The sequence below is a fragment of the Heterodontus francisci genome, chromosome 20, assembly GCF_036365525.1.
Source record: "Heterodontus francisci isolate sHetFra1 chromosome 20, sHetFra1.hap1, whole genome shotgun sequence".
Taxonomy (NCBI): domain Eukaryota; kingdom Metazoa; phylum Chordata; class Chondrichthyes; order Heterodontiformes; family Heterodontidae; genus Heterodontus; species Heterodontus francisci.
In genome coordinates, this window is record NC_090390.1 from 84,290,195 (window position 1) to 84,313,360 (window position 23,166).

General features: G+C 46.6%; 1 protein-coding gene across 2 annotated transcripts in view; it reads right to left on the reverse strand.

Annotated features, from left to right (window-relative positions):
• Nucleotides 1–17,413: 17,413 nt before the first annotated feature.
• Nucleotides 17,414–23,166, reverse strand: part of cpn1 (carboxypeptidase N, polypeptide 1) — a 63,219-nt gene continuing 57,466 nt past the window's right edge. The window contains exons 7-9 of one of the 2 annotated variants that reach the window (XM_068053167.1): nt 20,890–20,989; nt 20,038–20,156; nt 19,036–19,298 (exon numbers count right to left, since the gene is read on the reverse strand). In XM_068053167.1, the coding sequence (XP_067909268.1) occupies nt 19,119–19,298; nt 20,038–20,156; nt 20,890–20,989 (399 nt within the window). In that variant the 3' untranslated portion in view covers nt 19,036–19,118. Of the gene's footprint in view, nt 19,299–20,037; nt 20,157–20,889; nt 20,990–23,166 lie in introns of both variants that reach the window. The other variant, XM_068053166.1, reaches the window with a different exon arrangement.

Genomic DNA, 23,166 nt, shown 5'->3' on the forward strand with positions numbered 1-23,166 from the left:
AGTCTTATAAACATCACCTCCTCCTGACTTGCACTCCTCCTCACACCAGGTTCCTGTTGACTTCGCCAAGGCTGACTGGCAGCTTTCAAACTCAGTCAGCTATTTTACTAATATTAAAGCCATATTTTCCAGCTATATAAATATCATTGAGGTGAAAGATGCTAGGGTCGATAAGTGTAATATTTTCCTGCTTTTACACACACTGTCCCCATCAAACACTCCCAGGACAGGTACAGCCCTGGGTTAGATACAGAGTAAAGCTCCCTCTACACTGTCCCCATCAAACACCACGGAAAAGGGGGAGGGAGAAAAGAATCTCCCACACCGGCCCCCCCCACCCCCCCACCCCACTCATGCCCTCCTCTTGCCCACCCTGCCGACAGCTCACATGCCTTTTGGGCCTAGGTACAATAGTGGTTTTGAATCCTGGATTTGCAGTACAAAGCAGGCAGCCTTTGCAGAGACTAACTCTCAGCCCATGTGCTGACTCAGTTTCCCTCGGGCTGAAGTCCAGCACTGAAGGCCCCAGTTGGCAGAAATCACTTCCACTCTTCTCCTGCAAGTTATCCGTTTCTTTTTTTTAAAAAATTACCTCACTTTTCCAAGAGTTAAACAACTATTATGACCAGCAACTGGTAACCTGACAACAGCGACCAAAACAAAGTGGGTGAGGCTTATTGGCCAAGTGACCTACAAGAGCCACTTCCATACTGGTCACTGTGCAGGGATCAGTCCCGTTTGCATACAGCAGAAGAGGCACCGATTCTGACCATTGCCTCTTACGAACCTCAGTTACTCTCCAGCAATGAGGAGGAGGAGGAATCCTTGCTCCTGGTCTCCTAACCCATAGGAATCTTAGTGCCCGGTCTCTATCGCACTGGGCTAGCGGAGATCAGCTGACTAGCATTCCTGAAATAGAGGCTCATAACTGCCCCCAATTATTGCTCCTCTCCCCCCGGGGAACTGGCGAGCATGACCTGCCCTTCAACCCCAAGACATCAATCACAATCATTCCACCTTTGCCTGGTGCAGTGGACCGGAACTTTAAACACTGGGCCACTGCAAAATTACTTTGTAGGAAAGCCGGAGCTTGCATTTATGGACTGCCGTTCACAATAAAAGCCAAGGCAGCTGGCTGGTCTGTGGGACTCAGTGCAAGGGTCGAGGTTAATGGAATAGTTGGCTTCTACCCTAATGGGGCTGGAATTCAAAAGGAAGTGAAAGCTCGAGTTGCACAGAGTCTTGGTCAGACTGTCTCTGGAGAACTGCCTTCCGTTCGGGGCACAGCACCTCAGGAAAAGGAGCTATTCTTGCACTGAGGGGGTACAGCTACAGTGCAGGTTCACCAGAACGATACCAGAATTTAAAGGGTTAAATTACAATGACAGAATACAGACCAAATGTAAGAAACCTTTCAAGTTTAGAAGGTTGACAACTGATCTAATTGATGTCTTGAAAATGATAAAGCGATTCATTAGGGCTGATGCAGAGAAACGATTTCCTCTGGTGGGGGGTGGGGGGGGGGGGGGGGGGGGTGGAAAGAGTTCAGAACAAGAGGGCACAATCTTAAAATTCGAGCCAGGCCGTTCAGGGGTGATGTCAGGAAGCACTTCTTCACACAAAGGGGAGTGGAAATCTGGAACTCTCTTTAAAGGCGATGGATGTGGGGGAACAACTGCTTCTTCCATGATTGAGATGAATAGATTTCTGTTGGGTGAGAGCATCAAGGGATATAGAGCGAAGGAGGATAAAAGGAGTTGAGACAGAGTTCAGCCTTGTCCTAACTGAATGGTGGAGTAGGTTGAAGGGGCTGAATGGCCTCCTCCTGTTCGTATGATACATCATCAGCAGTGCACTGTGAAAGCCCAATGTGAAACTATCAGATGGAGTGTGACAGGCCCGTTTGCTTGGCTCCAGTCCATCTCCATCTCGCTTACACTTCATTAGCTAACAGATGGTGAGCAGTCACACAGACATGACACCATCACTGCCCGTCTGGTAAATTGCAAGGTGGATCTGAGAGAGTTCCAATACTACATTCAATTTAACTTTGAAAACACCATACAATGTAAATATAGATATTGTCCTAAAGCTGGTTTGTGCCTAGGGAGTCTTTTGAGCTGAATAACATAGAATCATAGAAAGTTTAAGACACAGAAAGAGGCCACTTGGCCCATCGTGTCTGTGCCGGCCGGAAAACAATCCACCCAGTCTAATCCCACCTTCCAGCATTTGATCCGTAGCCCTGCAGATTACAACACTTGAGGTGCACATCCAGACACCTTTTGAATGAGTTGAGGGTCTCTGCCTCAACTACCCTTTCAGGCAGTGAGTTCCAGACCCCCACCACCCTCTGGGTGAAAATTTTTCTCTCATCTCCCCTCTAATTTTTCTACCAATCACTATGCCCCCTCGTCACTGACCTCTGTTAAGGTGAATAGACCCTTCACCTCCACTCTATCCAGGTCCCTCAAAATTTGGTACATTTCAATCAGATCTCTCCTCAGACTTCTCTGTTCCAACAAGAACAACCCCAGCCTATCCAATCTTTCCTCATAGCTGCATTTTTCCAGTCCTGGCAACATCCTTGTAAATCTCCTCTGTACTCTCTCTCCAGTGCAATTACATCCTTTCTGTAATGAGGTGACCAGAACTGCACACAGTACTCATGTTGTGGCCTAACCAATGATTCACTCCAAGGTCCCTCACTTCCTCTGCACTTCTCAGTATTTTCCCATTAATCATGTATTTCTTTGCCTTGTTTGACCTCCCCAAATGCATCACCTCACACTCCTCCAAGTTGAATTCCATTTGCCACTTTTCTGCCCATCTGACCAGACCATCAATATCTTCCTGCAGCCTCCAGCTATCCTCCTTATTATCTACCACACGGCCAATCTTTGTGTCGTCTGCAAACGTCTTGATGATGCCCCCTATATTTATGTCCAAATAGTTAATATACACCACAAAAAGCAGGGGACCCAGTACTGAGCCCTGCGGAATGCCTCTGGAAACAGCCCTCCAGTCACTAAAACAGCAGTCAACAATTACCCTTTGTTTCCTGCCACTGAGCCAATTTTGTATCCACCCTTGCTGCATTTCCCTAGATCCCATGGGATTTTATTTTTTTTAACCAGTCTGCCATGTGGGACCTTGTCAAAGCCTCGCTAAAATCCATGTAGACCACATCAACTGCACTACCCTCATCTATCTTCCTTGTTACTTCTTCTAAAAATTCGATCAAGTTGTTTAAATAAGATCTTCCCTTAACAAATCCATGCTGACTATCCTTGACTAATCTGTGCCTTCCTAAGGGGTTAGACTGACTGGCCTGAAATTATTCGGTCTATCTCTCACTCCCTTTTTAAACAGAGGTCAGCGAGGACTGGAAAATGATGGTCAGACCTTCTGCTATTTCCTCTCTTGCCTCTTATAACAGCCTGGGAGACATTTCATCTGGCCCTGGTGACACTAGGATACAGTACTAAGAAAGAGACAGACTTGCCTTTCTATAGTGCCTTTCGTGACCACTGGACCTCTCAAAGCACTTTGCAGCCAATGAAATGCTTTTTGAAGTGGAGTCACTGTTGTAATGAAGGAAACGTGACAGCCAATTTACACACAGCAAGATCCCACAAACCAATGTGATAATGACCAGATCATCTGTTTTAATGATGTTGATGGAGGGATAAATATTGGCCAGGACACCAGGGACATCTCCTCAGCTCTTCCTCAAATAGTACCATGGGATCTATTACAACCACATAGTGTGTGCAGACGGGGCCTCGGATTAATGTCCAAACTGAAAGATGGCACTTATAACAGTGCCGCTCTCCCTCAGTACTGCACTGAGAGAGTCAGCCTGATCAATTCCTGAAGTGGGACTTGAATCCAAAACCTTTTAGCTCAGAGGCGAGATTGTTACCCACTGACTGGCAACACGGGACACAGCTGGGAACAGGTCTGTCACTGGATAACACTGGGCTACAGCACTGGTGGGGACAGGTCTGTCACTGGATAACACTGGGCTACAGCACTGGTGGGGACAGGTCTGTCACTGGATAACACTGGGGTACAGCACTGGTGGGGACAGGTCTGTCACTGGATAACACTGGGGTACTGTATTTGTGGGGACAGGTCTGTCACTGGATAACACTGGGGTACTGTACTGGTGGGAACAGGTCTGTCAGTGTATAACACTGGGGTACAGTACTGGTGGGTACAGGTCTGTCACTGGATAACACTGGGGTACAGTACTGGTGGGGACAGGTCTGTCACTGGATAACACTGGGGTACAGCACTGGTGGGGACAGGTCTGTCACTGGATAACACTGGGGTACAGCACTGGTGGGGACAGGTCTGTCACTGGATAACACTGGGGTACAGTACTGGTGGGGACAGGTCTGTCACTGGATAACACTGGGGTACAGTACTGGTGGGGACAGGTCTGTCACTGGATAACACTGGGGTACAGTACTGGTGGGGACAGGTCTGTCATTGGATAACACTGGGGTACTGTACTGGTGGGAACAGGTCTGTCAGTGTATAACAGTGGGGTACAGAACTGGTGGGGACAGGTCTGTCACTGGATAACACTGGGGTACAGGACTGGTGGGGACAGATCTGTCACTGGATAACACTGGGGTACAGCACTGGTGGGGACAGGTCTGTCACTGGATAACACTGGGGTACAGGACTGGTGGGGACAGGTCTGTCATTGGATAACACTGGGGTACAGGACTGGTGGGGACAGGTCTGTCACTGGATAACACTGGGGTACAGGACTGGTGGGGACAGGTCTGTCACTGGATAACACTGGGGTACAGGACTGGTGGGGACAGATCTGTCACTGGATAACACTGGGGTACAGGACTGGTGGGGACAGGTCTGTCACTGGATAACACTGGGGTACAGGACTGGTGGGGACAGGTCTGTCACTGGATAACACTGGGGTACAGCACTGGTGAGTTTTATTTGAGATGGTGAATTAATGGCACTATATTGTATTGCTTGGATTCCTCCCAATATGTACTGGAATATGCCCAGTGATATGACACACACAATAAGCATTTTATTTTACAAGAATATTTTGGCACATTCTTCAATTAAAATGTTTTTCAGATCCAGTAACTGTGTTCAATGTATCGCAGACCGAGGATGATGAGCTCTCTCTCTGCTGGAAGGAGCTTGTGTGAAATAAGTTAGGGAATCTCAAATAGCTGAACAACATAAACCCACAGTACAAGAGTGACAGTAATTTGGCATTCATACTCAGAGGCCAGAGCGCACCCAGGCAGAGAATGAGAAAAATATAAAACTAGTACAGTACAGCAGAAAAACACTGTTGGACAGTGTTGAGGGAGCTGGACTTTGCATCAGGTCATATTTGAACCCAGAGATGTGTGTCTGACCACAGATTTGCATCACCATCAACCATCTCTGCCCCTGCCTCAGCTCATCTGCTGCTGAAACCCTCATCCATGGCTTTGTTACTGCTACACTTCACTATTCTAACGCACTCCAGGCTGGTCTCCCACATTCCACCTTCTGTAAACTTGAGGTCTTCCAAAACTCTGTTGCTTTTCTCCTAACTCGCACCAAATCCCATTCACCCATCAGCCCTGTGTTCACTGACCCACATCAGTTCCCAGTTAAGCAACACCGATTTTAAAATTCTCATCCTTGTTTTCAAATCCTACCATGTCCTCGCCCCTCCTCCAGTCCCACAATCCGCCAAGATATCAGCACTCATCTTAAATCCAGCCTCTTGCACATCCCCAATTTTACCATTCCACCATTGGCAGCCATGACATCAGCTGCCAAGTCATGACATCAGCCATGACATCACATCAGCCATGACATCACATCAGCTGCCAAGTCCCCAAGCTCTGGAGTTCTCTCCTTAAACCTCTCCACCACGTAACCTCGCTTTCCTCCTTTAACACACTCCTTAAAACCTACCTCTTTGGTCAACTTTTGGTCGGCCTATTCTAATATCTTATGTGGCACACTGTCATATTTTGTTTTATAATGCTCCTGCGAAGCCCTATGAAGGGAGGTTTTATTATGTTCCAGGTGCTATATAAATACAAGTTGCTGTTATATATAATCTGTGCTGTACCTGCCCTGGGAGTGTTTGATGGGGACAGTGAAGAGGGAGCTTTACTCTGTATCTAACCCCATTTTTTCTTCTTTTTTTCTGAGTAAAAGATCCACTGGCAAATAGTGATCATAATACAATTGAATTCCATATTAAGTTTGACAGTGACATACTTGAGTCCAAAACAAGTATCTGAAACTTAAAGCCAAGTGTAGAGGGAGCTTTACTCTGTATCTAACCTTGTTCTTTTTTTTCTTTTTTTTTTGTAGAGGGAGCTTTACTCTGTATCTAACCCCCGTGCTGTACCTGCCCTGGGAGTATTTCATAGGGAAAGTGTTGAGGGAGCTTTACTCTGTATCTAACCCTGTTTGTTCACTAAATTCCCTGTGCTATACCTGTCCTGGGAGTGTTTGATGGGGACAGTGTAGAGGGAGATTTACTCTGTATCTAACCCCCGTGCTGTACCTGTCCTGGGAGTATTTCATAGGGAAAGTGTTGAGGGAGCTTTACTCTGTATCTAACCCCCGTGCTGTACCTGTCCTGGGAGTATTTCATAGGGAAAGTGTTGAGGGAGCTTTACTCTGTATCTAACCCCCGTGCTGTACCTGCCCTGGGAGTATTTCATAGGGAAAGTGTTGAGGGAGCTTTACTCTGTATCTAACCCTGTTTGTTCACTAAATTCCCTGTGCTATACCTGTCCTGGGGAGTGTTTGATGGGGACAGTGACTGCTCAAATTAGAATATGATCTGCTACCAGCACTAAATAACCTGCCTGTGATCAACAAAAAAATGCATTTAAAATGTTTTAAAATGATTCACCAGTAAATTTGGGAGAGGGGAAAAGCCCCGAGTGGAAAGAAAACCTACAATTAGGGTCAGTTTGTTTCCATCTCCACCCATTAGCACTCATTTTCGCTTTTAGAAGATGTTTGTTTCTGGTATGGGGTTCTGATAGTGTCAATCATTTTAGAACTTGTTTGCAAGTTTCTCTGTGCCCCCACCCGTTGGTTAAAATGTCAAGTATTATGCCTGGTGCTGTACATACAGAGCCAATCTCAAATAGAAAGACATTCAGCTCCATTCCTGTCTGTACTGAGTTACCCAACCAGGACTGGACTGACCTGACCTGGGCCGAGCCTGTCCTGGCTGACCTAGACTGGACTGGACCATTACTGGACGAATGAAGAAAGAAAACTAAACTGAAATCTGCCGGGTTCCTGCTCCTGACCAACAGTCAGCGAACCCCAGAGAGGCACGTGTGTGATAATTCTGCGAGGAGACGAGATCTGACACTACTGTGATGGCACCTATGGTTGAATAGCCCACCTAAATTCACTGCACCAGGCTCACATAGAATAGGGCAAAGTACTTTCGGGGTAGTGGGGCTCGGGGTGCAGGGGAGTGTTGAGACAAATCAGAGGAGCTAAAAAAAAAATTACAAAGATGCCAGCAGTTATAATCCACAGTGTCAACAGGAGCTCATTGTGATAAATTGTCAGGATGATGGACCACCATTGCCATGACAACAGGCTGCCAGATTTATATACCCAGTGGGGCAAGTTCCTTCATCCACAAACACTAACATTGCTGGCTGACTCAATGTCCAGGAAACCCCCTGCACAAAGTGCATGGACATGTCACAACCTCTCATCCTGCTGACTGTTTAGGAATGTCAAGCTTGCAGATCAGAATTCTCTGATAACACTCTCTCTCCCCAAGAGTTCCTCCTCCTTGGGGGGGGGGGGGGGGTCTCTGAATTTTCTGGGGTGACATCAAATTCCTTGCGTTGCTCCTGACCTTGCTGTTAATGATTGCTGCTGAATATGTATTTATCCAATTGTCTGCATCAAGAATCAAATCTCCCTTGCTCCAGATTTTGTCCTCCTTCCTTCCACTTCTGTGGCCTCTTTTCAGAGGTTTTAGTTTAGAGATACAGCACTGAAACAGGCCCTTCAGCCCACCGAGTCTGTGCCAACCATCAACCACCCATTTATATACTATTCCATATTCCTACCACATCCCCACCTGTCCTTATATTTCCCTACCACCTACCTATACTAGGGACAATTTATAATGGCCAATTTACCTATCAACCTGCAAGTCTTTTGGCTGTGGGAGGAAACCGGAGCATCCGGAGGAAACCCACGCAGACACAGGGAGAACTTGCAAACTCCACACAGGCAGTACCCAGAATTGAACCCGGGTCGCTGGAGCTGTGAGGCTGCGGTGCTAACCACTGCGCCACTGAAATAAAAACAGAAAATACTAGAAATACTCATCAGGTCAGGCAGCATCTGTGGAGGGACACTACATCGGCCTGAAATGTTAACTCTGTTTTTCTCTCCACAGATGCTCCTTTCTATTTCCAGCACTTACTGTTTTTATTCCTAACTTTTCTTGCAGGTTTCCAACGTCACTGCGCACCCCTCGGCTCAATTTGGCCACTCTTCACCTGTGAGGGGCAAAGAGGGCTATTGAACCACATGGGGCATCACAACTGGCCTCGCTTCTGTCATAAGCCCGGGAACCCACACGCATCGAGTCACTTGAATGAACGAAGCGCTCGGGAAACAGAGACAGGAACATTGGCTGCACTGCTCCAGGTCACCTCTACAGCTTGGGGGAGATTAAATACCACAGAACAGCGAACAACCAACCCCGCCCCTAACAGACAGGGGGTTGGGGGTAATTCAGGATCCTTCTGTTTAAACCTTGCTGAGCACCACACCAGACAATTACAAGAGGGAGCCCCCCCCCCCCCACCCATTTATTTTAATCCTATAAAGGCAATTAAAACACATTGCTACTTGGCTGCTTAATGTGTTGGATGGTCAACAGAACAGATACGAAAGTAAGATACAAAGAATCAGTCACAGTGCAACAGTTTTAAAAACAGGACACTACACCCCCCCAAAAAAAAACAAAAGTCGCAGGGATAAAGAATGGGATTTAAACGACAATTGCAACCATTGCCTCTTCTTCCATCACCTTCACCCCAGCCCCATCCCCGACACATTATATCCCAGCCTAAAACGCAACAGTCACCAAACTGGTGCAGAAAGAGTGACACATCCCAGCACTGAGAACCCCCTCCTTGCTCCCTGACAACACAGCAGGGTGTGCAAGGTGGAAAGGGGGAGTGAGAGGGATCCTGTTGGGAATATTTGCACCCTCTCCCCTGGGGAAAGGAATGGGGCTATTGCTGTGTTCTTACCTGGGCTACGGCTCAGCAACAGCACACAAACAGACGACCCTCCACCGCTGGAATCCTGCGGATTTGTTACTTCCCCCAATGGAACGTTGATACATTCCCTGCTTGTCTGTTACATTGTGTCAATCCCAATGCGTGATGACCTCAGCACGCAACCCCAGGGTCCTCGCCATATTAGGAGGGCGATAGAGGGGCGTGGTTTGGAAGTGGGGCAATCTGAAGCAATCCTGACAGTTTTAACTGTTGCCATGGGAACACTGTGCTTCTATATAGATTATGTATCTAAAAAAAGACATTCAGAAATATTAATCATTCACCCCCCCTCCACCTTGCCCAGGAATTCAAAGTTACAATTCTCTCAAGTTGCAAAGCCTTCCATAGTGGAATAGTCCCTCCAAGGGGCACCCACATGTAGGAAGGCCATTCAGCCAGGTGGTAGAATGGAGGGTTACCCAGTAGCAATGGGACCCCAAATCCCAGCAAAGAATCAGCAGCATCAAGGGTAATATGTTATTAATAGCCTCTGCACTCCCTCTGTCTGTCTCCAGTCTAGAGCTGTGTTCTGAATGCAGGTCAAATGGGCATCCTGCCTTAACCAGTGGCCTTGTCGCTCCCTTAAATTGGTTTGAATGCTTTAATTTTTGGGGTGCTGACTCACACTGTCGAATATCTACTTGTTCAATTGCTTAATAGAGGGATATAAGAAATAAAGAACTTGCAATTCCAAAGAACCTTTCACATCCTCAGGACACCCAAAGTGCTTTACAGCCAATGAAATACTTTTTTTTTGGATTGTAGTTACAGTTTGTAATGGAGCATATGGGACAGCTTATTTGCACACAGCAAGATCCCACAAGCAGCCATGTGATAATGATCCGATAATCTGCTGTAATGATGTCGGTTGAGGGAGGAATATTGGCCCCAGGGAACTGGGTAAAATTCCACACACCTTCAAAATTGTGCCGTGAGATCTTAAACAGTCATCAAAAGACAGCACCTCCGACAGTGCAGCACAGCCACAGTAATGCACTGAGTGTAAGCCTGGATTAACTGCTCAGGTCTCAGGAGCAGAATTTAAACCCACAGGCTTCTGGTTCAGATGCAAGAGTGCTAACCATGGAGACATAGCTGACAACTTAGCGACAAGCTAAATTCTCACATAAAAGATAGAATGCTGGCGTCAGCATCTAAAGGGTTAACAATGCTTCCCCACTGAGAATATGATTCTTACTATGCAGAGGCTGACCGACAGCTGCAAATCCGACACAGTCTCTCAACGTATCCATTGTGTTCTTGCTCTGAACAGTTGAAGCCCTTGGTTACACAGCTGCCTCAGCACTGACTGACTTCGGAGTAGTGTAACTGGGCTGTGTTAGGAACACAGGAACAGGAGGAGGCCATTCAGCCCCTCGAGCCTGTTCCCTTATTCGATGAGATCATGGCTGATCTGTGACATAACTCCATAGAAGGCTTTTGATAAGGTCCCACATAAGAGGTTAGTGTGCAAAATTAAAGCGCATAGGATTGGTTGACAGACAGGAAACAGAGGGTAGGAATAAATGGGACTTTTTCCGGGCGGCAGGCAATGACTAGTGGGGTACAGCAGGGATCAGTGCTTGGGCCACAGCTATTCACAATATATATTAATGACTTGGGTGAGGGAACTAAATGTAACATTTCCAAATTTGCAGACGACACAACGCTGGGGAGTTGGGGGGGGGGGGGTGGGGGGCGGAATGTGAGCTGTGAGGAGGATGCAAAGAGGCTCCAATGTGATTTGGACAAGTTGGGTGAGTGGGAAAATGCATGGCAGATGCAGTATAATGTGGATAAATGTGAGATTATCCACTTTGGTTATAAAAACAGAAAGGCAGATTATTATCTGAATGGTGATAGATTGGGAAAGGGAGAGGAGCAACAAGACTGGGTGTCCTTATACACCAATCGCTGAAAGCAAGCATTCAGGTGCAGCTAGCAACTAGGAAGGCGAATGGTATGTTGGCCTTCATTGCAAGAGGATTTGAGTACAGGAGCAGGGATGTCTTACTGCAGTTATACAGGGTCTTGGTGAGACCACATCTGGAGTATTGTGTGCAGTTTTGGCCCCCTTATCTGAGGAAGGATGTTCTTGCCATGGAATGGGTGTAAAGAAGATTTACTAGGCTAATTCCTGGGATGGCAGGATTGACGTATGATGAGAGATTGGGTTGACTAGGCCTATATTCACTAGAGTTTAGAAGAATGAGAGGGGACCTCATAGAAACCTATAAAATTCTAACAGGATGAGACAGCCGAAATGCAGGGAGGATGTTCCCGATGGCTGGGGAGTCCAGAACCAGGGGTCACAGTCTCAGGATACGGGGTATGCCATTTAGAACCGAGATGAGGATAAATTTCTTCACTCAGAGGGTGGTGAACCTGTGGAATTCTCTACTGCAGAAGGCAGTGGAGGCCAAATCATTAAATCTATTCAAGAAGGAGACTGATATATTTCTTAATCCCAAAGGGATCAAGGGATATGGGGAGAAAGCGGGAACAGGGTTCTGAATTCGACAATCAGCCATGATCATTTTTGAATGGCGGAGCAGGCTTGAAGGGCTGAATGGCCTACTCCTGCTCCTATTTTCTATGTTTCTACGTATATACCCACTTTTGTCCCATTTCCCTTTATACCTTTGGTTAACAAAAATCTATTAATCTCAGAATCAAAATTAACAAGTGACCCAGCATCAATTGCTATTTATAGAAGAGAGTTCCACCCTTTGTGCGTAGAAGTGTTTCCTAATTTCACTGCTGAAAGGTCTGGCTCTAATTTTTAGACTCTGCCCCCTAGTCCTAGACTCTCCAATCAGCGGTAATAGTTTGTCTCTATCTACCCTATCAGTTCCCCTTAATATCTTAAAAGCTTCAATAAAATCACCCCTTAACCATCTAAATTTCAGGGAATATAACCCTAGTTTGTATAATCTCTCCTTATAATTTAACCCTTGGAGTCCCGGTATCATTCTGGTAAATCGACACTGCACTCCCTCCAAGGCCAATATATCCTTCCTAAGGAGTGGTGCCCAGAACTGCTCTCAGTAACTCCAGGTGTGGTCTAACCAGGGCTTTGTATAGCTAAAGCATGACTTTAACCCCCTGGTATTCTGGTCCTTTAGATATAAAGGCTAGCATTCCATTCGGCTTTTTGATTATTTCTTGTACCTGTCCATGACATTTTAATGATTTGTGTACCTGGACCCCCCTAGTCTCTTTGGACTGCCAATGTTTCTAGTTTTTCACTATTTGGAAAGTAACTTGTTCTATGCTTTTAGGGTCCAAAGTGGCTGAGCTCATATTTGCCTAGATTGAAATCCATTTGCCACAATTTTGTCCATTCACTTTATCAATATCTCTGTAATGTTACCCTTCCATCTACATTGTTGACAATGCTGCCTATCTTTTTGTCAGAGCAAATTTGGATGTGTGGCTTTCTATCCCAGCATCTGAGTTGTTAATAAATATGGTGAATGGTTGATGCCCCAACACAGATCCTTGTGGGACATCACTGGTCACAGCCTGCCTATTAGAATACCTGCCCATTATCCCTGCTCTCTGTCTCCTGCTTCTCAGCCAATTTCCCAACCAGCTCAATAATTTTCCTTTAATTCTATGAGCTTCACTTTAGCTAACAGTCTCTTATGAGGGAATTTATCAAATGCCTTCTGGAATTCCCTATAAATAACATTCACAGACATTCCCCAGTCCACTACTTTAGTCGCCTCTTCAAAAAAATTCAATCAACCAGATTCATCAGGTATGACCTACCCTTTACAAATCCATGCTGGCTTTCTGTGACCAGCTGAAAATTTTCAAGGTGCTCAGTCACTCTGTCCTTAATCATAGACTTTAGCATTTTCCTGACAACAGATGTTAGGCTAACTGGTCTATAATTCCCCGATTTCCCTCTCTCAACTCTCTTAAAAAAAACACAGTGACGTGCAATTTTCCAATCTCCTGAATGGAGAGAACTTTGGAAGATTATACTTGGAGCATCTGTTCTCACTGACATCCTTTAAACCCTGGGATGGAAACCATCTGGTCCTGGGGATTTGTCACTCTTTAATGCCATTATTTTCTCCATTACCATTACTTTGATTATGTTAATTTTGGTGAGTCACTCTCCCTGATTCAATATTAGTTTCCTTGGGATGTCCAGCATCTATTCTGCCACTGAATGGGGCAGCAATCCACTGTGCCACTGACCAGTCCTGCCACTCTGTAAATGACTGGCACTACCCCCCACCACCCCCACCCCTGCCCCCCCCAAAAAGTGCTTTGGGACGTGCGCTACAGAAATGCAAGTTCTTGTCACATGTGTGAATGAGTTTTGTGGCAGCCTCCACTAAAGTTACCACAGCAAGTGGGAGATAGTCAATGAAATACTTTTGTAGTATACTCACTGTTGTACTGTAGGAACATGGGGTAGCCAATTTGTGAACAGCAAGATCCCACAAACTGCAATGTGATAATGACCGGATAATCTGTTTTTGTGATGTTGGTTTGGGGATATATATTAGCCCAGGACCCCGGCAAGAACAGCACTGTTCCTCTTTGGAATAGCGGCCATGGGATCTTTTACATCCACTTGAGAGAGCAGACAGGACCTCAGCTTAAAGTCACATCAGATAGATGGCAGCTCTGACATACGAACATACAGATTAGGAGCAGGAGTAGGCCATTCACCCCCTTCGAGCCTGCTCTGCCATTTAATAAGATCATGGTTGATCTGATTATGGCCTCAACTCCACTTTCCTGCCAACCCCCAATACCCTTTGACTCCCTTGTTAGTCAAGAATTTATCTACCTCTGCCTTAAAAATATTCAATCACCCTGCCTCCATTACTCTCTGGAGAAGAGAGTTCCAAAGACTCACAAGTCTCTGAGAGAAAAAAATTCTCCTCATCTCTGTCTTAAATGGCTGACCCCTTATTTTTAAACTGTGTTCCCTAGTTCTAGTCTCTCCCACAAGGGGAAACGTCCTTTCAGCATCCACTCTGTCAAGTCTCCTCATGACCTTATATGTTTCAATAAGATCACCTCTCATTCTTCTAAACTCCAATGGATACAGACCCAACCTGTCCAACCCTTCTTCATAAGATAATCACCGCCCCCCCATCCCAGGTATCAGTCATGTGAACCGTCTCTGAACTGCCGCTAACACATTTATATCCTTTCTTAAAGAAGAAGACCAAAACTGTACACAGTACTCCAGATGTGGTGTCACCAACATCCTACACAACCGTAGCTAAAGATTCCATTCCCCTCACAATAAACGATAACATTCCACTTGCCTTCCTAATCACTTGCTGTATCTGCATACCAACCTTTTTTCCCCTCAGTCCTGCACTGGGATTGTCGGCCTGGATCCAGAGTGGGGCTCCAACCCACAACCCCCTGACTCAGAGGTGAGAGTGGTGTCCACTGGGTTACAACTGACAAAGAAAACTGACAGGGAAGTTCTCGCACACCACAGAGCTGCAATCAGTGTCTAACTTCTGCCACTGGTTATTTATAAATCTGGGACCTTCCACAGTGGAACAACTCCAAGTTTCATTTCACAAACTAGTGGGTTATTCACAAAGATTTCTGTGTACAGTTTGCAGATGAGTTCCATGTACAGTATCACACAGCAAACAGACACTAACTTCACTGTACTAACTGTACTAACTGTACTCATGCACGTCACCACACTCAAACAGCCTGCAGCATTTTTACCCCTGCCGATTCCAGCTTGTGACACATCAACAAACCAGGTAAGATAAGGAAACTCCAGCTCCAGCGAGTGGAACACCCTGGATGCTTAATTACACTGTATCAGGTACAGCACGGGGTTAGATACAGAATAAAGCTCCCTATACATTGTCCCCATCAAACACTCCCAGTGCAGGTACAGCACTGGTCAGTCGGTCGCCATTCTCTCCCTCGATCAGGAGAAGGCGTTCGACAGGGTGGATCACGAATACCTTTTCGGGACTTTTATACGCCGCCGCAGAGTGTCTAGTCCAAGTTAACAGGTCCTTGACGGCACCCCTTCGCTTTGGGAGAGGAGTGCGTCAGGGATGCCCCATGTCCGGCCAATTGTATACCATCTGTGTGGAGCCCTTCCTGTGCCTGCTTCGCAGGAGGTTGACGGGATTGGCTCTGCGCGAGCCGGCCATGCGTGTCGTCCTCTCGGCGAACGCCGACGATGTGCTCCTCGCAATCACAGATCCCGTTGACTTGCGGGGGATGCGCGACTGCCAGCAGACCTTTTCTGCCGCGTCCTCCGCGAGGATCAATTGGGAGAAATGTTCCTCACTCCTGGTTGGTCAGTGGCGGGTGGACTCCATGCCGGAGGAGATGACACCATTTGCGTGGAGCACCACGCACCTCCGCTATCTGGGAGTCCACCTTAGCCCCGCTGAGGAAGCCTGGCTGGCAAACTGGCAGGAGTTGGAGGCGAAAGTCACTGCTCGGCTGGGGCGCTGGACAGGACTGCTCCGAGTGCTTTCCTACAGGGGCCGAGCGCTGGTCATAAACCAACTGGTGGCCTCCATATTGTGGTACCGGTTGGTCACTTTGGCCCCGCCCCCTGTATTTGCCAACAAGATCCAGAAGAAACTCGTCGACCTCCTCATCGATCTGCTCCTGGGCCTGGCCAAGGTGGCAATTCACAGGTCCAGGCTGCGGGCCGTCGGGGGTTCCGTCCTCCCCGATTGCCTGCCCCTCTTCCGCGGTTACGTTCGCGCCCGGGTGTCCCTGGAGAAGGAGCATGCGGTGTCCGCCGGTACGCTTGAGGCCTTCCGCGACCGGTGGGCACCGCAGGGACTGGAGTGTATCGTCAACGCCAAGAATGGCATTTTAATTTGAGTTTTTGTTTATTTCTGTTTTTAATAAAGTTATTTTAAAAACATAAGTATGTATATAAAGGGGGCCTGAGGAATAAAGGCCCCCTCGACATATAATATATAAAAGGGGCCTGGGGTATAAAGGCCACCTTGGAAAAGAGAAAGAAAAAAAAAAGAAAAGAAAAAAAAAATGGGGTTAGATACAGAGTAAAGAGGTTCTCAACCTTCTGCTTCTGCAGTGCCCTCTCTCATTTTATAACAATTCCCCAGAACACCTCTAACACAATTTTTCTTACGTAATCCTCACTGCTCCCAACACCCAGAGCCCTCACCTTTTCGGATAGAATAGAATCTTCGAATAGTACAACACAGAAGGAGGCCATTCAGCCCATTAAGTCTGTGCCAGCTCTTCTGAAGAGCAATCCAGTTTGTTCCATTTCCCCTGCTTTATCCCCATTTTCCTGCAATATTTTCACCTTCAAGTGTTTATCCAATTCCCTTTTGAAAGCTCCTATTGAATCTCCTCCACTTTATCAGGTGATAAGAAGCTACCTGTCACCTATCACTAGTTGGAACTCCGTAACCCGCAGATCCCCAGACCAGTGTGGACAGCAGCATGATACGAACAGGCTCACTGCTCTTGCCCCACAAACATCCCTAACCTTCCTGCAGACCAGCAGCAGGAGTGGAACAGCCTTCTCCCCATCTTCCTCCTCTTTCTTTCGTTTAACTCTTACTGTGTTTAAGTAAGTGATCATTATTTCCTCTCAGAGACTGATTCTGGGGGTCTGGTCTTGCCATTTCCCCCGACATATTTCTGTCTGTTTATAACACATTCGGTCCCAAGCATGTTCTCCACACAGAATTAACAGGGCCCATTTACCCCTGCCCGTAGCTTCCAGCAACCTTTGCTTGTCTGACAGATTTTGGATCTTGCTTTGCCAGGTTTGTCCTCACTCTGATTCTGCTTACCCCTCTCTGGGGTGGGGTGGGAGGTGGTCCTGCTCCCTCTGACTGGGGTCCTAAACAGTTTCCAGCTGAATGTTTCTTTCAGACACAAGCTCTGGGTTTGCTGTTTCACAGTTTCAATATTCAGATATCTCTCGCTATCGAAACCTTTATTCACGTGCACAGATAATTCAAACAGAATAGTCACTTGCACCGTCCAGCAAGGGCTGTTAGAGCACCAGCAACATTGTGATAGAATAGTAATAATCACACATCACACAGGCATAAAATAACATTTTATTATTGGATCTGAACTGTGAAAAATGTATTAAAAATATTGCCAGAGGATCAATGTTGAACTTCGTGAATGAACTGCTGGCTCGTGGAAGAGGCAAGAGGTTAGGCAGGTCACATGACTGGTATGGCGTTTCCTGTGATGGTGACCAATTAGGAATGAGTAAAAACTGAGCTTGTCCTGGGACAAGATTGATGGTGTCAGGATAACAGTGGGGCACATGCCCTTCGAGTCTGTTCACAGAACCCTAGTCGTCTGCATGGGGATAATGCACGGGGTTAGATACAGAGTAAAGCTCCCTCTACACTGTCCCCATCAAACACTCCCAGTGAGAGGTTCAGGGTCAATAGGCTGAACAATTTCTTTCAGTGCTGGAAAATGCCATGATTCTAATCTCAGACCAATCAAATAATGGTAAAAGTCACGTGACCGGTCAGATTATATTGACCCATCAATGGTACAGTCAATTACAACATCCAATCACAACGTTTGCATTGTGTCACTTGACCCATTATATTATAAAAATTAACTTCAAATATCATCACAAGTGTTGCCCATTATTGACACAAGTAGCAATTAGCTTTGATCAGCTATTTGAATGATTTTGAGCCTTGGATGTATAACAAAGATCCAAATAGAACCAAACAGAAGGTGCAGTGACAGGCCCGAGTGTCCAAGGGACAGGTGACCCCTGTGGCTCCAATGTGACCCGTCCCGAGACAAGGTCTTGGCCTTTATATCCAGGCAGAGGAGGAAGGGACTGGGGGAAAAGATGGTGTTTCTTGGGTCAGAGTGTGTCTCCCTGTGGGGAAATGCTACCAGTGAGACTCCAAAATCGTGTTAGCTGGGCAACAGCCACACTGCTTTCCCTCCCCCACCCCTCTCCACTGAACACTGTCGGCCATCTTGCCTGTCTCCATGGACACTGTCAAAGTTTCTATAAAACGGGCATTTTTTTTGCATGGCTGAAAGAAACCGTAAAATAATTGCAAACTCCTTGGCGGAGTGGGAAATAGGATAATGCCAGAAGCTGCCTTGTGGCAACAGGCCAACAAGAAAGACAACTTTTGGTTAAAGAAGCCTTCACGCGTAGGCCCCAAGTCATCCAAATTGAACCCTCATCTCACAATTAGGGTTTGCCATTGAACTGGAGCAAGATTCATCTCCCGGACACGGCTGCCAGCAAAACCAAGGGACAAAAATCATCAAGGCCTTATAATGTTAAAAAAAGTCCTTTAAATACATTTGTTTATTACCTATAATAATATTGGAGGCAGTTCACCTGACAGTCAAGAAACATCCAATTGGGTAACAAAGAGTTTAGTTGCTTTCCGAATGGCTGAGGGATGGTAATGACAGATGTGTTGGGCAAGCAATGGCAGGAGCCTGGGTGGGAACAGGAGGGTCATATGATAAATATCCAGGAATATGTCCAACTAGAGTTGGCAACCCCTGCTCATGAGTTAAAATAAAACAAATAAAACCAGAATTTTAATCTTAAAACAGAAACACACACACACACACAAAACGCAACTTTAAAGGTAAAAAGGTCTCTGTTCAGATTTGGTTCCTGAGGCTGAGTTCTCCCAAGAAGGTTCATTCTGCGGGTTTTCCCTGACACCTCCTCCTGAAGGTGGCAGAGTGAAAAGGGTTTGTTTTGCCAGAAGAGTAAGTGAGGGCGAGGGAGGATCGGGTTCAGTGTCCGCGGAGACAGTGCCGTGTGCGCCGGTATTCCCTCGGCATCGGGGAGCCCTCCTGGCTCACTCGCGGACCCACTCTGCGAAGAGGAGCTCGGCTGGTGGCGCTTGGCAGGAGCGGGATGGTAGGCATACTGGTACTGGGCGCAACTGCTTTCAGCACCAAATGGAAGTCCACCTGGAAGGAGATCAGATTTTCGAGAGAGAGAGACTCGGAGGTCAGGCTCAAGAGCGGAGTTCATTTCTTTTGATCAGAACACTGGTAAAGAACGACTTGGAGTTATACACCATCTGAAACACAGTAAAACACCCACAGCTGCTCCACAGGAGCGAGTAGCAAACAAAATTATACACCCAGCCACATAAGGAGATATTAGGACAGGTAACCAAAAACTTGGTCAAAGTTGTAAGGAGCATCTTAAAAGAGGAGAGGCGGAGAGGTTTAGGGAGGGAATTCCAGAGCTTAGGGCCCAGGTAGCTGAAGGCACAGCCGCCAATGGTGGAGAGATGGAAATCAGGTGATGCTCACAAGACAAGATTTGAAGGAGCTCAGACATCTTGGAAGGTTATCGGGCTGAGGGAGGGATACAGAGATAGGGAGGGGAATACAAGGAAGAGAATTTTAAAAATGAGCCAATGTAGGTCAGTTAGCACTGAGGGGGGGGGGGAATGGAGATGGGTGAACGGGACTTGGTGCAAGTTAGGACATGAGCAGCACAGTTTTGGATCACTTCAAGTCTACAAACGGTGGAATGTGAAGGGCAGAGAGGAGAGCATTGGTGGCTCAGTGTCAAACTCTGTTTGATAGCATTGCTGTGACGTGCCTTGGAACGTCTACTGCATCAAAGACGCTATATAAATGCAAGTTGTTGATGTGCAGTGGAGAAAATAAATAACTATCGGGAAAGGAGACTCACCCGTGTTGGGTCATCGGCACCGACGTCGACAAGTACGGCTTGATCTTCATAACCAGGCGCTGACGCGGTGACGACATATTTACCCGGTAACAAGAGACGGAAATAGTCCCCGCCAATACCTCAAAACAAAACCAAATGACTTTTACCCAAAAACGTCCATCCCACAGTTACACCTCCCAGTATGGAGGCAAATCCCATCACCAACCAGCTGAGGGAATGGAGATCATTTCCAGTCTTCACCAAGCTGCAAGGAGAACTCCGACACTCTCACTCCACTCCTTCAACCTGCACACTCCTCTTCCACCTCCAACCTTTTACTAAAAATTCATTCATGGGATGTGGGCGTCGCTGGCCAGGCCAGTATTTATTGCCCATCCCTAATTGTCCTTGAGAAGGTGGTGGTGAGCCGCCTTCTTGAACCGCTGCAGTCCATGTGGGGTAGGTACACCCACAGTGCTGTTAGGAAGGGACTTCCAGGATTTTGACCCAGTGCCTCATCTCATTCTTCTGCTAATTAAGAACATGCCTGAGGCCTGTACACTTGCCAATGCTGAAGCCAGTTTGTGAGAACTGTGGCAGAATCTCTTGGGAAGGTTACTTCCTCCCCTTCCGTCCCAGTGCCGAAGCTCCTGACCTCTGCCAAGACACTGCAGACACTTCCAGCTGTAACAAAGAAATGACACCGTCTCCACTGGCCCAGATCAAATGGCAGAAACACAGCCTCGCAGCAAGTTGCCTACCCTGCATGGGAAAGGTGTACGGTGATAGGGTCGACAAGGGGAGTAATTCTACAGATGAAGGAAGGATAAAACACCGAGGCAGACTGCATGAAGCTATTGCCAGGACACCTACCTGAGGTGACATCATGGTTGATACCGAAAACTGAGATGACAGCCTTGTAAATCCCGTTGTTATTTTCATCCAAGACCATCCCTTTAATTCCTTTGTGAACCTGAAATAAATCAAAAAAGATACAGAATGCAATCTTTTGTCATCTCACGATTTACAACCCACACAGAGCAACAAGTGTAAATCTCCGTCTACACTGTCCCCATCAAACACTCCCAGGACAGGGACAGCACGGGGTTAGATACAGAGTAAAGCTCCCTCTACACTGTCCCCATCAAACACTCCCAGGACAGGTATAGCACGGGGTTAGATACAGAGTAAAGTTATCTCTACACTGTCCCCATCAAACACTCCCAGGACAGGTACAGCACAGTGTTAGATACAGAGTAAAGCTCCCTCTACACTGTCCCCATCAAACACTCCCAGGACAGGGACAGCACGGGGTTAGATACAGAGTAAACTCCCTCTACACTGTCCCCATCAAACACTCCCAGGACAGGTACAGCACGGGGGTTAGATACAGAGTAAAGCTCCCTCTACACTGTCCCCATCAAACACTCCCAGGACAGGTACAGCACGGGGGTTAGATACAGAGTAAAGCAGAGAGAGCAAAGACAATGGATAGGATAAACATTGAGAGGGGGGAGGTACTAAAAAGGCTGGCTATGCTTAGGGTAGATAAGTCACCTGGTCCAGATGGCTTGTATCCCAGGTTGCTAAAGGATGTGGGGATGAAGATAGCAGAAGGGCTTGCCATAATCTTCCGATCTTCCCTGGATACAGGAACGGTACCAGAGAATTGGAGAGTGGCGAATGTGACACCCTTATTCAAGAAAGGGTGTAAGAACAGTTCTAGCAAACACAGGCCAGTTAGTTTAACATCAGTGGTGGTAAGAATTTAGAAATAATAATAAGGGAAAAAAATCAACAGGCACTTGGAGAGGTTTGAGTTAATTAAGGATAAGTAGCTTCGGGTTTGTAAATGGAGATCATACTTGACTAATCTAATTGAATTTTTTGATGAAGTAACAGAGAGGGTTGATGAAGGGAATGCGGTGGATGTTGTGTAAATGGATTTTAAGAAAGCGTTCGACAAAGTACCACATAAAAGGCTGGTTAACATAGTTGAGGCTCATGGACAAGGAAGGTCAGTGTCCAATTGGATAAAAAGATTGGCTTAAGGACAGAAAACAGTGAGTCATGGTAAATGATTGTTTTTCACACTGGAGGATGGTAGACAGTGGTGTTCCCCAAGGGTCAGTGCTGGGTCCACTGCTTTTTTTGCTATATATAAATGACTTGGATCTTGGAATACAGAGTAGAATTTCAAAATTTACCAATGATACCAAACTTGGAGGAGTGACAAACAGTGAGGATGATATCCTATCTGCAACAGGACATAGATAGGCTAGCAGAACTGGCAGACGAGTGGCAGATGGACTTTAATACTGACAAGTGTGAGGTGATGCATTTTGGCAGAAGGAATAGGGAGAGGCAATGTATACTTAATGGTACAGTTCTAAAGAGTGTGCAGGAACAGAGGGACCTGGAAGGTGGCAGGACAGATTGAGAGAGTGGTCAGTAAAGCACGTGGGATCTCAGACTTCATAAATAGAGGCATTGTGTACAAAAGCAGTGAAGTTATGCTGAACCTTTATAAAGCTCTGGTTAGGCCCCAACTACAGAATTGCATCCAGTTCTGGTCACCACACTTCAGGAAGGATGTGAGGGTCCTTGAAAGGGTGCAGAGGAGATTTACCAGAATGGTTCCAGGGATGGAGGATTTTAGTTACAAGGTTGGAAAAAGTGGGTTTGTTCTCCTTGGAGTAAAGGATGTTGAGGGGAGATTTGATAGAGGTGTACAAGATTATGATAGGCTTACATAATTTAGACAAGGAAAAACTGTTCCTATTAACTGATGGTACAAAGACTCAGGGACACAGATTGAAAGTTTTGGGCAAGAGATGCAGGGGGAATGTGAGGAAGAACTTTTTTTTTAATGCAGCAGGTGGTAATGACCTGGAACTCGCTGCCTATGAGGGTGGTGAAAGCGGAGACAATCAATGATTTCAAAAGGAAATTGGATGGACACTTGAGGGAAATAAACTTGCAGGGGTATGGGGATCGATCAGGGGAGTGGGACTGACTGAGTAGCTCTGCGGAGAGCTGGCATGGACAAGCTGGGCCGAATCCTCCTATGCTGTAAATGACTCGACATTGTCCCATCAAACACTCCCAGGGCAGGTACAGCACTGGGTTGACTGCTGCCTGATTGAGGAC